The 17,573-nt window shown below is 45.1% G+C and overlaps 1 protein-coding gene across 1 annotated transcript in view; it reads right to left on the reverse strand.

Moving 5' to 3' along the window:
- Positions 1 to 1,350: 1,350 nt before the first annotated feature.
- Positions 1,351 to 17,573, reverse strand: part of lsm12b (LSM12 homolog b) — a 119,567-nt gene continuing 103,344 nt past the window's right edge. The window contains exons 3-6 of the mRNA XM_079530839.1: positions 11,671 to 11,804; positions 10,252 to 10,361; positions 5,819 to 5,945; positions 1,351 to 1,468 (exon numbers count right to left, since the gene is read on the reverse strand). Coding sequence (XP_079386965.1) covers positions 1,376 to 1,468; positions 5,819 to 5,945; positions 10,252 to 10,361; positions 11,671 to 11,804 — 464 coding nt within the window. The 3' untranslated portion in view covers positions 1,351 to 1,375. The remainder of the gene's footprint in view (positions 1,469 to 5,818; positions 5,946 to 10,251; positions 10,362 to 11,670; positions 11,805 to 17,573) is intronic.

Below are 17,573 nucleotides of genomic sequence, written 5' to 3' on the forward strand. Positions count from 1 at the left end.
ATGTTGGTACCATTAGGAGACGACAGGGTAAATGTTTTGATGTATTGATGTTGGTACCATTAGGAGACGACAGGGTAAATGTTTTGATGTATTGATGTTGGTACCATTAGGAGACGACAGGGTAAATGTTTTGATGTATTGATGTTGGTACCATTAGGAGACGACAGGGTAAATGTTTTGATGTATTGATGTTGGTACCATTAGGAGACGACAGGGTAAATGTTTTGATGTATTGATGTTGGTACCATTAGGAGACGACAGGGTAAATGTTTTGATGTATTGATGTTGGTACCATTAGGAGACGACAGGGTAAATGTTGATCAAATTGTGTAAGACTTCTTGCAAATTAAGTCACGCAGATGTTTAACAATAATTTAACTCTTGAGAGTGTAAAAATGAAACCAAATGGACCCGTACGGGTCCATTTGGTTTCATTTTACGCTCTCAAGAGGTTAAGGATCTAATGAGGGTCCATTTGGTTACCAACTTTCCATCGTTTAGCTGCATGGGGGACCAACTGGTTGAAAACCACTGTATCTGTATTTCTAAAACCATTAAGAAAAATTTGCTAAATACACACAAAAAAAGAAGAACTTGCACACGGTGAATGTGATCTCGTTCGTTGGTCTCCTTCGGATTAAACGGACACCACGTTTTATTGATCCTGAAAAATTATTTGCCTAGTAATATATTTTTTTTAGCGATGACAGACATTAAAAAAAAAAAAAAAAAATCTCCACTAAATCTCCACCGTGCCAGAATTAGCTTAGCATGCTAGCCGCCTCTGTTCTCCGCGAAGGCGGAGTTTAAAACTTCAGGAAGTACTGGAGGCAACGCGGGGGGGGGGGGGGGGGGGGGGGGGGGGTATTATCACCTTAGTTAAAGGAACTATGGTTCAAGGTTTTAAATTATTATTATTTTTTTTTATAAAGTCTAATTTTAAGATTTAATTCTTCCTCTTTCTTTTTTGTCGTTTGTTTTTTGTTTTTATTTGTATTTTTTTTTTTCTTCATTTTTTAAACGGTAAGCTTTGATCTTGTGGAAGGAAAGGGGAAGGAGGAGGGGGAGGAGGAAGGGGGGACCCCGAAGGAGGGGGCGGGGCCATCGGAACTCCTCCTCTCTTCCTCCGGGGGGAGGGGTGAAAGGGTTAGGGGGCGTGGTTTCTCCCGGGCTGAGCGCTAAAAGGAACGGCGACCCCCCCCCCTCCCTCTAGTGGCGGCAGTGGGGAACAACTTAAAACGGCCCGCCATTCCTTCGTGGTGGCGTTGGTTGGTGGCCCCACCCCCCCCCCCCCCCCACCCAGGCCCCGCCGGCCCACACCCCCTCCCACCCACCCGGCCGGCCCACCCACCCACGCGGCCCACCCACGACCCACTCAAGATGATAAAGTGGAGTCCTTCTGTGTTTGCTGTGCTTGTGATCGTTGCATGGTCTTCTGACTCTCCAGGTCTCTAAAATGTTTCTCCACCTGCCGAGAGGGAGGGAGACCACACACACACACACACACACACACACACACACACACACACACACACACACACACACACACACACACACACACACACACACACACACACACACACACACACACACACACACACACACACACACACACACACACACACACACACACACACACACACACACACACACACACACACACAGTGATTAGCTGGGTCTGAAAACCTACATTCTGCAGGTTTAGGCAACATGGGTCGATATGTCTGGACACATTAACACATTTTGACCTGAGATCAGATTCTATAAAATGTCTTAAATCCTGACAGTTTTCTGAAAAAGCTATGTTTCTATGGCAGTCGTTCTTCGATTTTTCAAAAATAGCAGACCTACAAGCTCGTAGCGCGCCACCGAGATCTGCTATTTTGCAATAGCTAAAGCATAACATAACCCTAACACCATAAGGGGTTAAGGTGGGATTTCAGACTACGGCGGAAGATTGGGAGTGAGTCTGTAGTTCTGACTGTGATGGGAAGTTCATTCCATAGTTTAGATTGGGAGTGAGTCTGTAGTTCTGACTGCAATGGGAAGTTCATTCCATAGTTTAGATTGGGAGTGAGTCTGTAGTTCTGACTGCAATGGGAAGTTCATTCCATAGTTTAGATTGGGAGTGAGTCTGTAGTTCTGACTGCAATGGGAAGTTCATTCCATAGTTTAGATTGGGAGTGAGTCTGTAGTTCTGACTGCAATGGGAAGTTCATTCCATAGTTTAGATTGGGAGTGAGTCTGTAGTTCTGACTGCAATGGGAAGTTCATTCCATAGTTTAGATTGGGAGTGAGTCTGTAGTTCTGACTGCAATGGGAAGTTCATTCCATAGTTTAGATTGGGAGTGAGTCTGTAGTTCTGACTGCAATGGGAAGTTCATGCCATAGTTTAGATTGGGAGTGAGTCTGTAGTTCTGACTGCAATGGGAAGTTCATTCCATAGTTTAGATTGGGAGTGAGTCTGTAGTTCTGACTGCAATGGGAAGTTCATTCCATAGTTTAGATTGGGAGTGAGTCTGTAGTTCTGACTGCAATGGGAAGTTCATTCCATAGTTTAGATTGGGAGTGAGTCTGTAGTTCTGACTGCAATGGGAAGTTCATTCCATAGTTTAGATTGGGAGTGAGTCTGTAGTTCTGACTGCAATGGGAAGTTCATTCCATAGTTTAGATTGGGAGTGAGTCTGTAGTTCTGACTGCAATGGGAAGTTCATTCCATATTTTAGATTGGGAGTGAGTCTGTAGTTCTGACTGCAATGGGAAGTTCATTCCATAGTTTAGATTGGGAGTGAGTCTGTAGTTCTGACTGCAATGGGAAGTTCATTCCATAGTTTAGATTGGGAGTGAGTCTGTAGTTCTGACTGCAATGGGAAGTTCATTCCATAGTTTAGATTGGGAGCGAGTCTGTAGTTCTGACTGCAATGGGAAGTTCATTTCATAGTTTAGATTGGGAGTGAGTCTGTAGTTCTGACTGCAATGGGAAGTTCATTCCATAGTTTAGATTGGGAGCGAGTCTGTAGTTCTGACTGCAATGGGAAGTTCATTCCATAGTTTAGATTGGGAGCGAGTCTGTAGTTCTGACTGCAATGGGAAGTTCATTCCATAGTTTAGATTGGGAGCGAGTCTGTAGTTCTGACTGCAATGGGAAGTTCATTCCATAGTTTAGATTGGGAGCGAGTCTGTAGTTCTGACTGCAATGGGAAGTTCATTCCATAGTTTAGATTGGGAGCGAGTCTGTAGTTCTGACTGCAATGGGAAGTTCATTCCATAGTTTAGATTGGGAGCGAGTCTGTAGTTCTGACTGCAATGGGAAGTTCATTCCATAGTTTAGATTGGGAGCGAGTCTGTAGTTCTGACTGCAATGGGAAGTTCATTCCATAGTTTAGATTGGGAGCGAGTCTGTAGTTCTGACTGCAATGGGAAGTTCATTCCATAGTTTAGATTGGGAGTGAGTCTGTAGTTCTGACTGCAATGGGAAGTTCATTCCATAGTTTAGATTGGAAGTGAGTCTGTAGTTCTGACTGCAATGGGAAGTTCATTCCATAGTTTAGATTGGGAGTGAGTCTGTAGTTCTGACTGCAATGGGAAGTTCATTCCATAGTTTAGATTGGGAGTGAGTCTGTAGTTCTGACTGCAATGGGAAGTTCATTCCATAGTTTAGATTGGGAGTGAGTCTGTAGTTCTGACTGTAATGGGAAGTTCATTCCATAGTTTAGATTGGGAGTGAGTCTGTAGTTCTGACTGCAATGGGAAGTTCATTCCATAGTTTAGATTGGGAGTGAGTCTGTAGTTCTGACTGCAATGGGAAGTTCATTCCATAGTTAAGATTGGGAGTGAGTCTGTAGTTCTGACTGCAATGGGAAGTTCATTCCATAGTTTAGATTGGGAGTGAGTCTGTAGTTCTGACTGCAATGGGAAGTTCATTCCATAGTTTAGATTGGGAGTGAGTCTGTAGTTCTGACTGCAATGGGAAGTTCATTCCATAGTTTAGATTGGGAGTGAGTCTGTAGTTCTGACTGCAATGGGAAGTTCATTCCATAGTTTAGATTGGGAGTGAGTCTGTAGTTCTGACTGTAATGGGAAGTTCATTCCATAGTTTAGATTGGGAGTGAGTCTGTAGTTCTGACTGCAATGGGAAGTTCATTCCATAGTTTAGATTGGAAGTGAGTCTGTAGTTCTGACTGCAATGGGAAGTTCATTCCATAGTTTAGATTGGGAGTGAGTCTGTAGTTCTGAGTTCTGACTGCAATGGGAAGTTCATTCCATAGTTTAGATTGGGAGTGAGTCTGTAGTTCTGACTGCAATGGGAAGTTCATTCCATAGTTTAGATTGGGAGTGGGTCTGTAGTTCTGACTGCAATGGGAAGTTCATTCCATAGTTTAGATTGGAAGTGAGTCTGTAGTTCTGACTGTAATGGGAAGTTCATTCCATAGTTTAGATTGGAAGTGAGTCTGTAGTTCTGACTGTAATGGGAAGTTCATTCCATAGTTTAGATTGGGAGTGAGTCTGTAGTTCTGACTGCAATGGGAAGTTCATTCCATAGTTTAGATTGGGAGTGAGTCTGTAGTTCTGACTGCAATGGGAAGTTAATTCCATAGTTTAGATTGGAAGTGAGTCTGTAGTTCTGACTGCAATGGGAAGTTCATTCCATAGTTTAGATTGGAAGTGAGTCTGTAGTTCTGACTGCAATGGGAAGTTCATTCCATAGTTTAGATTGGGAGCGAGTCTGTAGTTCTGACTGCAATGGGAAGTTCATTCCATAGTTTAGATTGGGGGTGAGTCTGTAGTTCTGACTGCAATGGGAAGTTCATTCCATAGTTTAGATTGGGAGTGAGTCTGTAGTTCTGACTGCAATGGGAAGTTCATTCCATAGTTTAGATTGGGAGTGAGTCTGTAGTTCTGACTGTAATGGGAAGTTCATTCCATAGTTTAGATTGGGAGTGAGTCTGTAGTTCTGACTGCAATGGGAAGTTCATTCCATAGTTTAGATTGGAAGTGAGTCTGTAGTTCTGACTGCAATGGGAAGTTCATTCCATAGTTTGAGCCAGAAGGGAGAAGAGTTTGGGAGCGTATATGTATTGACCAGGTCACAGTTAGGTGCTTATGAGAGAGAATGCAGGTACTTACTTAGCCCAAACATTTAGACTCTCGTAGAGGGTTTTTTCGATTCTGACGAATCTCTCTACGAGAGTCTAAAAGACTGGTCCCCTTTAAAAGGGCTCGTGTTTACGTTTGTGCCTCAAAATCACTCTTACCTTGTACAAATGCAAAATCTAAAATATAATCCAGATTGCCCCACATGTCCGGCGGGTGTACGCAAAACAATTACCCCCGTAGCGACCGTAGTTTTCAATAGACTTGATGCCCGGCCACAAAACGGCCTGGTTTTGTGGCCGGAGCATCAAGTCTGCCTGAGAGTTCCCAGATGGGAGCAGGAGGGGGGAACCCAGTGTACTCTCTGCTGCCCCATCTGGCGGAGTCAGGTTAGGAGAACAGAGCAGCTGAATTATTTGTTTTGATTAGGTGTGGAGTGGTGCTCGTTTGATCCACGGCTAGAAGGCTGCTTCAACCAATCAGATTGCTTCCTCGAAAGGACCTGTTGTATACATTTTAATTTCACCATGAGCACAGAGCACTTTGTGAGCACGTTCAAATTAAAGAAATTATTCATTTTCTCTTAAGTCTCGGTCTAAGGAGTTCATTTTTATACAATGAGTGAATGTTTTTCCGTCAGCTTTCCTCTAATACGTCTGTCTGTCTGTCTGTCTGTCTGTCTGTCTGTCTGTATGTATGCATGGGCATCTCTGGAGGTACTTACTATTTTGCGTACATGACTTAAAGCGCTTCCCTCTTTGCCTTTGCAGTTGTCTGCCTGGTAGGGCGGCGAGATCACCACGTCATCCATCACTATGATGCTCTTCTCCTGCCACTTACAGTCTTTGATGCTGTGGAGAGGAGAGGAGAGGAGGGGAGGGGAGGAGGGGATGGGAGGGGAAGGGAGGGGAGGGGAGGAGGAGGGGGAGAGAGGGTGGAGGAGAGGAGAGGAGAGGAGAGGAGAGGAGAGGAGAGGAGAGGAGAGGAGAGGAGAGGAGAGGAGAGGAGAGGAGAGGAGAGGAGAGGAGGGGATGGGAGGGGAGGGGAGGGGAGGGGGAGAGAGGAGGGGATGGGAGGGGAGGGGGAGAGAAGGTGGAGGAGCGGGAGAGGAGAGGAGAGGAGGGGAGGGGAGGGGAGGAGAGAGGAGGGGAGGGGAGGGGGAGAGAAGGTGGAGGAGCGGGAGAGGAGAGGAGAGGAGAGGAGAGGAGAGGAGAGGAGAGGAGAGGAGAGGAGAGGAGAGGAGAGGAGAGGAGAGGAGGGGAGGGGGAGAGAAGGTGGAGGAGCGGGAGAGGAGAGGAGAGGAGAGGAGAGGAGAGGAGAGGAGAGGAGAGGAGAGGAGGGGAGGGGAGGGGAGGGGAGGGGAGGGGAGGGGAGGGGAGAGGATTATTTTTTATTGATTGATTGATACCAAAGACTGCAGAAGCCACAACACTCCAAATTAGAAGAGCATATTCTTGTAGTGCATTAAGTTTAAGGCTCAAAGATACAGCATTGAAAGAAGGAATGAAGTCCCAGCAGTCAATGATGAAGGTCCTTTTCATTAGCTCAGACAAGACAACTGACGGTTGTCCTCAGTGTTGAGACCAGAGACATAGAGACAACTGACGGTTGTCCTCAGTGTTGTGACCAGAGACATAGAAACAACTGACGGTTGTCCTCAGTGTTGAGACCAGAGACATAGAGACAACTGACGGTTGTCCTCAGTGTTGTGACCATTCCTGCGACATTCCTTGCGAAGCCCCGCCCCCCGCGGAAGCATGAGTGTGCGTCACTGAGCGCATGTTCTGTGGGTCTGATAAGTCCCGGAAAAGATGCGCTGTGATTGGCCAGTAATCACTTGAGTGGCAGCGTGACGTCGTAGCGTGCCCCAAGAGGAGAATTAGCAAGAGAGGCTTTACTTCCTGTATCTGCGTGAGGTGGGCGGTAACATTATTAGGAGACAGGAAGAATGTTGGAGTCTATTCATTTCCAATGGGAGAGTGAACGTGAACACAGCTTCTGAACCATTCCTTAACTCCATGGTCACTGAACTAAATACTGGACCCAATCACCACAAGGCACACAATATTTACAAGATATTCATAGTAAAGTGGACGACAACTGCAGCAGACGGCTTGGTGGCGCGCTATGAGCTTGTAGATCTGCTATTTTTCAATAGCTAAAGTATAACATAATGCTTTAAAACATCAAAAGGGGTTCCCGCCCAAAATGGGTTAATACAATTAGACAGGACTTTTCCGTTTGGATGAATGGGCTGCCAATGGGAAGTTGCACCTAGGTAGCACCTTGCCATTAACCTATATGGTAAGATGTTTATTTTGTCAATAAATCACCTAACAGCAGCAAAAGGTTTTCTGGATTTGATTGGAAACGCGCCGTACAGTTCCTGCCGACAGCTCAGCCACACAGCACTACTTTCATTTGGTTTGATGGGAAGTATAGTCGCTACGATCATGGTTTATGAATCTGTGCTCCATCCATACCATGTGATCATGGTTTATGAATCTGTGCTCCATCCATACCATGTGATCATGGTTTATGAATCTGTGCTCCATACCATGTGATCATGGATGAATCTGTGCTCCATCCATACCATGTGATCATGGATGAATCTGTGCTCCATCCATACCATGTGATCATGGATGAATCTGTGCTCCATCCATACCATGTGATCATGGATGAATCTGTGCTCCATCCATACCATGTGATCATGGATGAATCTGTGCTCCATCCATACCATGTGATCATGGATGAATCTGTGCTCCATCCATACCATGTGATCATGGATGAATCTGTGCTCCATCCATACCATGTGATCATGGATGAATCTGTGCTCCATCCATACCATGTGATCATGGATGAATCTGTGCTCCATCCATACCATGTGATCATGGATGAATCTGTGCTCCATCCATACCATGTGATCATGGATGAATCTGTGCTCCATCCATACCATGTGATCATGGATGAATCTGTGCTCCATCCATACCATGTGATCATGGATGAATCTGTGCTCCATCCATACCATGTGATCATGGATGAATCTGTGCTCCATCCATACCATGTGATCATGGATGAATCTGTGCTCCATCCATACCATGTGATCATGGATGAATCTGTGCTCCATCCATACCATGTGATCATGGATGAATCTGTGCTCCATCCATACGATGTGATCATGGATGAATCTGTGCTCCATCCATACCATGTGATCATGGTTTATGAATCTGTGCTCCATCCATACCATGTGATCATGGTTTATGAATCTGTGCTCCATCCATACCATGTGATCATGGTTTATGAATCTGTGCTCCATACTATGTGATCATGGTTTATGAATCTGTGCTCCATACCATGTGATCATGGTTTATGAATCTGTGCTCCATACCATGTGATCATGGTCCTGAGTTAAATAAAACCAATGAATGAATAAAAAGAAACCGCTATTACAGTCTATCGCCACCAGATGGCCCCGTTCCCTATTCTAATGCATGGTCACGTGTCTGGAAGAGATAGAATGGATTCCTTTACACAGCATTATGCACTGGTTCCCAAAGTGGGGTGTGGGGACCCCCAGGGGTCCTTGAGGGAGTTCCAGGGGGTCCGGGGACCCACAGGGGTCCTTCAGGGAGTTCCAGGGGGTCCGGGGACCCACAGGGGTCCTTCAGGGAGTTCCAGGGGGTCCGGGGACCCCCAGGGGTCCTTCAGGGAGTTCCATGGGGTCCCCAGCTAAATGATAGTTTGGGGCCCTTATGCGTCTGTAACTCTGAGCGTGTACAAATGGAACACTCTCAGACTCTCTTAAATCCACATTGATTTTACAATATAAATTGGGGTCCCAGAGATAGAAATGTCATTAAATGGGGGTCCGTGGACTAATGACTGATGCAGGTCAAACTGGGGGTCCTTGAAATTAAACGGGTTGAGAATCACTGCTAGAGCCGTAAAAATACAGTACAGTATACAGACTACGGTGTAGCACATGCACATGATAAGACAGTACAGTACAGTACAGTACAGTACAGTACAGTACAGTACAGTACAGTGCAGTACACAGACTGAGACTACGGTGTAGCACATGCACATGATGAGAGACAGTACAGTACAGTACAGTACAGTACAGTACAGTACAGTACAGTCCAGTACACAGACTACGGTGTAGCACATGCACATGATGAGACAGTACAGTACAGTACAGTACAGTACAGTACAGTACAGTCCAGTACAGTCCAGTACACAGACTACGGTGTAGCACATGCACATGATGAGAGACAGTACAGTACAGTACAGTACAGTACAGTACAGTACAGTACAGTACAGTACAGTACAGTACAGTACAGTACAGTACAGTACAGTACAGTACAGTACAGTACAGTATACAGACTGAGACTACAGTGTAGCACATGCACATGATGACAGTACAGCACAGTACAGTACAGCACAGCACAGTACAGTACAGTACAGTACAGCACAGCGCAGTACAGCACAGCACAGCACAGCACAGCGCAGCGCAGCGCAGCGCAGCGCAGCGCAGCGCAGTGCAGTACAGTGCAGTGCAGTGCAGTGCAGTGCAGTGCAGTGCAGTACAGTACAGTACAGTACAGTACACCCGGACCAAGATGGCGGCTGCCTATGCGGTAAACATAACACCGACGAGAGTTACAGTAAATATAAAACTAGGAGAACAGAGCCAAGCGCCGTGAATCAGCAGCCAAGTTACGTCATCCAAGATTTATCATCTACCGGTGTGTGCGTGCGCACGTGCGTGCGTATGTGTGCATTCCTTACCAAGGTGCTTAAGTACCAATGTCTTAAGGATGCTGTTATACAGCTTGGCTACAGATGTAAACTACTTGTGTTGATATTTGGAAGCCTCGGTAATGTCCATAAATCAGTCGTGAGGGGCCTGCAGATGGCAGGCATGCCCAATAAGCCGAGAGCTGATCAGGCATCGGCAAAATTCTGTTCAGTGTCTGCGATAATTGGCAGTCGACCATATATGGAGAAGGAGATGCTTCCTGTACGCGTGATCTGTATCCTGAAGCACTTGTTGTAGAGTTTTCCAAGTTTGCGAATCCACTATTGTTTGTGTTCAAGAATTTCTTGTTAAATGTGAATGCAAATAAAGATGTTAAATGTGTGTGTGTGCGTGCTTACGTTTTGTGAATAGTCTGGAATAGCTGTTGTCCTTCCACAGAAACCCCCGCACTGATTGCATAGGCTTGGGACAACTTGTCTTCCTTTTCTGAGCGTGCTCGATTGGCAAGCTGTGGAGGGAGGGAGAGAGAGAGAGAGAGAGAGAGAGAGAGAGAGAGAGAGAGAGAGAGAGAGAGAGAGAGAGAGAGAGAGAGAGAGAGAGATAGAGAGAGAGATAGATAGAGAGAGAGAGGTAGAGAGAGAGAGAGAGGTAGAGAGAGAGAGAGAGAGAGAGGTAGAGAGAGAGAGAGAGAGAGAGAGAGAGAGAGAGAGAGAGGTAGAGAGAGGTAGAGAGAGAGGGAGGTAGAGAGAGACAGAGAGAGAGGTAGAGAGAGAGAGGTAGAGAGAGACAGAGAGAGAGAGAGAGAGAGAGAGAGAGAGAGAGAGAGAGGTAGAGAGGTAGAGAGAGGTAGAGAGAGACAGAGAGGTAGAGAGAGAGAGAGAGAGAGGTAGAGAGAGAGGTAGAGAGAGAGGTAGAGAGAGAGGTGGAGACACAGAAAAAGGTGAGTTCTCAAGAGTAAAGTTTTAGTTAAACAGCTGAATTAGGCCTAGTTAATTTACTAGGACAAAATCAAAGAATGTAGAAGAATTGTTATTTTGACCAACGTTTTCCTGTTATCTCTCCTAATGGTACCAACACCATGTTCTCTCCTAATGGTACCAACATCAATACAGCCTGTTGTCTCTCCTAATGGTACCAACACCATGTTATCTCTCCTAATGGTACCAACATCATGTTATCTCTCCTAATGGTACCAACACCATGTTCTCTCTCCTAATGGTACCAACACCATGTTATCTCTCCTAATGGTACCAACATCATGTTATCTCTCCTAATGGTACCAACATCATGTTATCTCTCCTAATGGTACCAACATCATGTTATCTCTCCTAATGGTACCAACATCATGTTATCTCTCCTAATGGTACCAACACCATGTTATCTCTCCTAATGGTACCAACATCATGTTATCTCTCCTAATGGTACCAACACCATGGTATCTCTCCTAATGGTACCAACACCATGTTATCTCTCCTAATGGTACCAACACCATGGTATCTCTCCTAATGGTACCAACATCATGTTATCTCTCCTAATGGTACCAATACCATGTTATCTCTCCTAATGGTACCAACATCATGTTATCTCTCCTAATGGTACCAACATCATGTTATCTCTCCTAATGGTACCAACATCATGTTATCTCTCCTAATGGTACCAACATCAATACAGGATGGAATTATAGACAAAATATTATCCAACAACAAAATATTCTTCGGTTTAGTGATGCTAGAGGGGGCGGGGTTACCTTGCTAACATTCAGTGATGCTAGAGGGGGCGGGGTTAGGTAGAGGGGGCGGGGTTAGGGGTGGGGTTACCTTGCTAACATTCAGTGATGCTAGAGGGGGCGGGGTCTCAGTGCAGTCATGGACCATCCTGACGTCAGAGATGTAGTTCACGTTGACCAGGATGACGTCGTTGAGGTTGGGCTTACCGCTGGAGGACGCACATTCTGGGGGAGAGGCCGAGGGTCAAGGAACAGCACAGTAACAACGTAACAGACGTAACACACTTGCCCTCGATATGCGCGTTCACGCGAGGCTGCACCATATTAAGTGTCGTCCGAAACCAAGCAGCCTTGAGTGGAAGTGGCTTATAAAGCCCTCAAGAGCGAGTCTGTGCCGATCTAGACTCCATTGCCTTGTGCAGCCCTGCTCTCTGTCCGCATGGAAACCGCAACCTACAAATAAATGATAAACAAACTCCTCCTAAACAATCTTCATCTGATGCAGAATAGACAACGCTCCAACTGATGTTCACAAGGGCTCTTTATTTACCCCACCGTGAAAAACTATAAATGAAACCACACAAACAAAACACCTTTTAACACAATGATTTATAAACACCATGGATGTATATGACATGTCCTTTTTGACAGTCACGCTGTATTTCCTTTTAAATGTCCATATTAATGAAATCCACATGTCACACAAACATATACACGATGCAATGCAATATAAACATATACGATGCAATGCAATATAACTGTACAAACAAAATAACGGGTAACAAAATTGCATGATGGTAACCATGGCAACGGATGGTCTGTTTCCCGTTTCTGCACAAGGAGGGCGAGTGTATTTCCAAACAGTTTTTTATACCCAGCACCAGAGTATTGGACTCGAGTCATGATGACTCGACTCGAGTCCGACTCGAGTCATTGATTTGACGACTTGCAACTCGACTTGGACTTCAAGGGTAAAAACTTGAGACTCGACTTGACTTGGAAGACAATGACTCCAGACTCGACTCGACTTGAGACAAGCTGACTCGGACAACTTAGTCCTTTGCAAAGGATGCAAGGCGCATTTGCGCACCAAGAGCTGCGACAGTTATATGTAGAGAATCTGACAGGTATTCAAAAGGAACTCAAATATGATGTTATGTCCTGTAAGTAGACTTAGAAATAAAACTAGTGTTGACTAATCTTTACACGTGACTCTTATTTTGAAGAGGAAGTCAGAGCACAGGAAGTCTGTTTCAGTTGTAAACAAGCTACTATGACACTTTCCCAAAGTTTACGGTGCTCCTGTCATAGTGCTAGTCGCTAAACGCAACCATATTTACAATACAATACAATGTGAAAACCATGCATCTGTCACTTGAACAACACTGGAATTACTTTATTTAAACATGGAACCTGCAGCAGTAGGTGAGTAATTCATTTTATCTGTGTAGGACATTTCAAAATAATTATGTGCAGCGCTGGTTATAAATGCAGGTTTCATGTAATCATGTTGGGTCACGCATGTTTTACACAGTTGAACAATAAGCTTGTCCGTCGGGTGCAAACTTCCTTTCCTACTTTCCTCTTACCTGTCTTGTTTTATTGTTCCAAATAAATTATTCCATTTGAAAAGTCCTTAATTCAGCAACAGCTTCCAACAACAACAACAACAACACAAGACGCTAACTTAAGTTGTGATCATCAAAAAAAAAAGGAAAAGAAAAACATCCACAGCTGAACATGGGGAGTTGACGAGGCGGTCGCGTTGTCTCTCACTCTATCGCCTGTAGTCAATTAAACATCGTTAAGCTTCCCAACGTCTTTAACAAACTACACTACAACAGAACATTTTGATTTCCTATACAGAGCTTAAAATGAACTGAGACAAAATGTGTGGCAGTGAGTGACATGATTTCTTTTTTCCTTAAGACAATTTAATGCAGACACAGGCCTGTACTTCTGTGTCTGAATGGGAAAGTCTTATTTCTTTATTTTTCCTTTTTAATTGTCATAATAATAATAATAATAATAATAATAATATATTATTATTATTATTATTATTATTATTATTATTATTTTATTTTGTATTATTTTTGTACTTGCTTTAGGCCTGTCTGTGCATGGGCAGGGCATCAGTATTATATTCATATAATTAGACTGGATATTGTGATTTTACATATTGTAATTGGCATAAGTTTGATATTGGCATAAGTGTTCTTTTCCTGTTTTTTGAGTGGTGCAACCACTATAGACAGCTATGTGTGACTTGTGTGTGTCCCTGTGTCCCTGTATCCGAGCACGGAAATAGCATAATTATTGTCACCACCATCAAGTGTCACTGTTGTGCAGCCTAACACATAAACAGAGGCCAGGGAGGAGAGCTTGTACAGTACAGTACAGTACAGTACAGTACAGTACAGTACAGTACAGTACAGTACAGTACTCGACAATCTTGTGACTCGACTTGACTTGACATAACCTTGTGACTCGACCCGACTTGACTCGACAACCTTGTGACTCGACCCGACTTGACTCGACAATCTTGTGACTCGACCCGACTTGACTTGACATAACCTTGTGACTCGACCCGACTTGACTCGACAACCTTGTGACTCGACCCGACTTGACTCGACAACCTTGTGACTCGACCCGACTTGACTTGACATAACCTTGTGACTCGACCCGACTTGACTCGACAACCTTGTGACTCGACCCGACTTGACACAACTTTGTGACTCGACTTGACTTGACTTGCCCACAACAGAAAAACTTGAGACTTGCTTGAGACTTGGACCAAATGACTTGCTACTCGACTCGGACTCGGATCGGAGGGACTCGTGCAATTGTCTGCCCAGCACCCTAATCAAGGGAACTTGATTCAGCTGGAGGGGCACTTCCTGACGAGGGAACCTCCTGAGAGGCGAGAGCACTTCAAGTCAAGGGACTGGTTTCAGAAAGGGCCCCAGGGGCCTAGACCGGCCCCTGGCCTGCAGACTCATTTCTACATCTGATCTACAAGCTCACAGTCAAGAGATTTGGTGTAGATGTAAAAAGAAAACAACAACAATGGTCCAAGTACAGTTGCAACTCGGGTCCATTTTACTAAGATTAGCTCACACTAAAAGCCGGAAGGAATCAGAGTCGTAGATTTTCACAAGCTTGTACATCTGCCGTTTGTTTAGAAACACATTTTTTTGAAAAATTGACTACAAACTAAGTGACGTCATTCAGAGGTTATTCGGCTAAAATACTGAATAGCACCTTATTACAAATAATATGTAAATATTTGCCCCAAGGATACAGTATGTCACGAGGAAAACTGGAGACATTATCTTTCCATTCTAGTACAAAGACTGAAAACAACTTTTAGACCCCATTTAACCTTTAGACCCCATTTACACTGGCAGACACATCCAGCCTGAATCAGATCTGTGCCACATCAAGATTGAAATCTGATTGGTTTAAATGGTCACATGACTCATTTAAACAAATCAGATTCCAATCTGGATGTGGCTCAGATCTGATTCAGGCTGGATTTGTCTGCCAGTGTAAATAGGGCCTTAGACTTGGCGTTGAACCACTTAAACCCAGAAATGCAAATAGCCTGCATCCTTAGACTCACTGGTCTCGCGTCACAAACGCTTCCGTCGTACAGTCTGGAGCAACGGAATCTCTGATCATGAGTAAAATATAAATGCTTCCGTCGTACAGTCTGGAGCAACGGAAGCTCTGATCATGAGTAAATATAAATGCTTCCGTCATACAGTCTGGAGCAACGGAAGCTCTGATCATGAGTAAAATATAAATGCTTCCGTCATACAGTCTGGAGCAACGGAAGCTCTGATCATGAGTCAAATATAAACGCTTCCATCGTACAGTCTGGAGCAACGGAAGCTCTGATCATGAGTAAATATAAATGCTTCCGTCATACAGTCTGGAGCAACGGAAGCTCTGATCATGAGTAAAATATAAACGATTCCGTCGTACAGTCTGGAGCAACGGAAGCTCTGATCATGAGTAAAATATAAACGCTTCCGTCGTACAGTCTGGAGCAACGGAAGCTCTGATCATGAGTAAAATATAAACGCTTCCGTCATACAGTCTGGAGCAACGGAAGCTCTGATCATGAGTAAAATATAAACGCTTCCGTCGTACAGTCTGGAGCAACGGAAGCTCTGATCATGAGTAAAATATAAACGCTTCCGTCGTACAGTCTGGAGCAACGGAAGCTCTGATCATGAGTAAAATATAAACGCTTCCGTCGTACAGTCTGGAGCAACGGAAGCTCTGATCATGAGTAAAATATAAAGCGGAAGTTGGGTTAAGATGCTTCAAACTTTATTTAGCGACAGGCAGGCAGAAAATACGACGTTTCCACCTCCCGGTCTTTGTCAAGTATGACTGAGGTTGAAACGTCGTGTTTTCTGCCTGCCGGTCGCTAAATAAAGCCCATGCTTTCTCTTTATTGTTCACTGTTTTCTACAGTTTTGGCACCAGTGGATTGTGTGTCACTTCTCTCCCCGATTATTCTCCTTTAACATTATAATGTTCTTATTTAGATTTTAAAAAAACACAATTCATGAACCGGGAATTATTCAGAATATGTATGACACCGATTCACTAATGACACTACGGGATATTAGGAGTCCAACATGCTCAAGTGTTTTATTTGCAAGGACCCCCTTACGCTTACTGTAAATCGCTCTGGATTAAGAGTGTCTGCTAAATGCCTAAATTGTAATTTGTACGGCAATGACCCCCTGCTCACAATGCACTCATTGTGACGCATTGCGAGCTTGTAGATCTGCCATTCATGGTGAAGGCTGAAAAAGAGCGCACCAAGTACAGTTTTAACTCAAATCAGAGGTCTGAAGGCCGTTGGGGGCTCACAGAGATCACTAACATATTGAAGGCCGTTGGGGGCTCACAGAGATCACTAACATATTGAAGGCCGTTGGGGGCTCACAGAGATCACTAACGTATCGAAGGCCGTTGGGGGCTCACAGAGATCACCAACGTATCGAAGGCCGTTGGGGGCTCACAGAGATCACTAACGTATCGAAGGCCGTTGGGGGCTCACAGAGATCACTAACGTATCGAAGGCCGTTGGGGGCTCACAGAGATCACTAACGTATCGAAGGCCGTTGGGGGCTCACAGAGATCACTAACGTATCGAAGGCCGTTGGGGGCTCACAGAGATCACTAACGTATCGAAGGCCGTTGGGGGCTCACAGAGATCACTAGCGTATCAAAGGCCGTTGGGGGCACACAGAGATCACTAACGTATCAAAGGCCGTTGGGGGCTCACAGAGATCACTAACGTATCGAAGGCCGTTGGGGGCACACAGAGATCACTAACGTATCAAAGGCCGTTGGGGGCACACAGAGATCACTAACGTATCGAAGGTCGTTGGGGGCTCACAGAGATCACTAACGTATCAAAGGCCGTTGGGGGCACACAGAGATCACTAACGTATCGAAGGCCGTTGGGGGCACACAGAGATCACTAACGTATCGAAGGCCGTTGGGGGCTCACAGAGATCACTAACGTATCGAAGGCCGTTGGGGGCACACAGAGATCACTAACGTATCGAAGGCCGTTGGGGGCACACAGAGATCACTAACGTATCGAAGGCCGTTGGGGGCTCACAGAGATCACTAACGTATCAAAGGCCGTTGGGGGCACACAGAGATCACTAACGTATCGAAGGTCGTTGGGGGCACACAGAGATCACTAACGTATCGAAGGCCGTTGGGGGCACACAGAGCTCACTAACGTATCGAAGGCCGTTGGGGGCTCACAGAGATCACTAACGTATCGAAGGCCGTTGGGGGCACACAGAGATCACTAACGTATCGAAGGCCGTTGGGGGCACACAGAGATCACTAACGTATCGAAGGCCGTTGGGGGCACACAGAGCTCACTAACGTATCGAAGGCCGTTGGGGGCTCACAGAGATCACTAACGTATCGAAGGCCGTTGGGGGCTCACAG

Source organism: Electrona antarctica (assembly GCF_951216825.1).
Source record: "Electrona antarctica genome assembly, contig: scaffold_310, whole genome shotgun sequence".
NCBI lineage: Eukaryota > Metazoa > Chordata > Actinopteri > Myctophiformes > Myctophidae > Electrona > Electrona antarctica.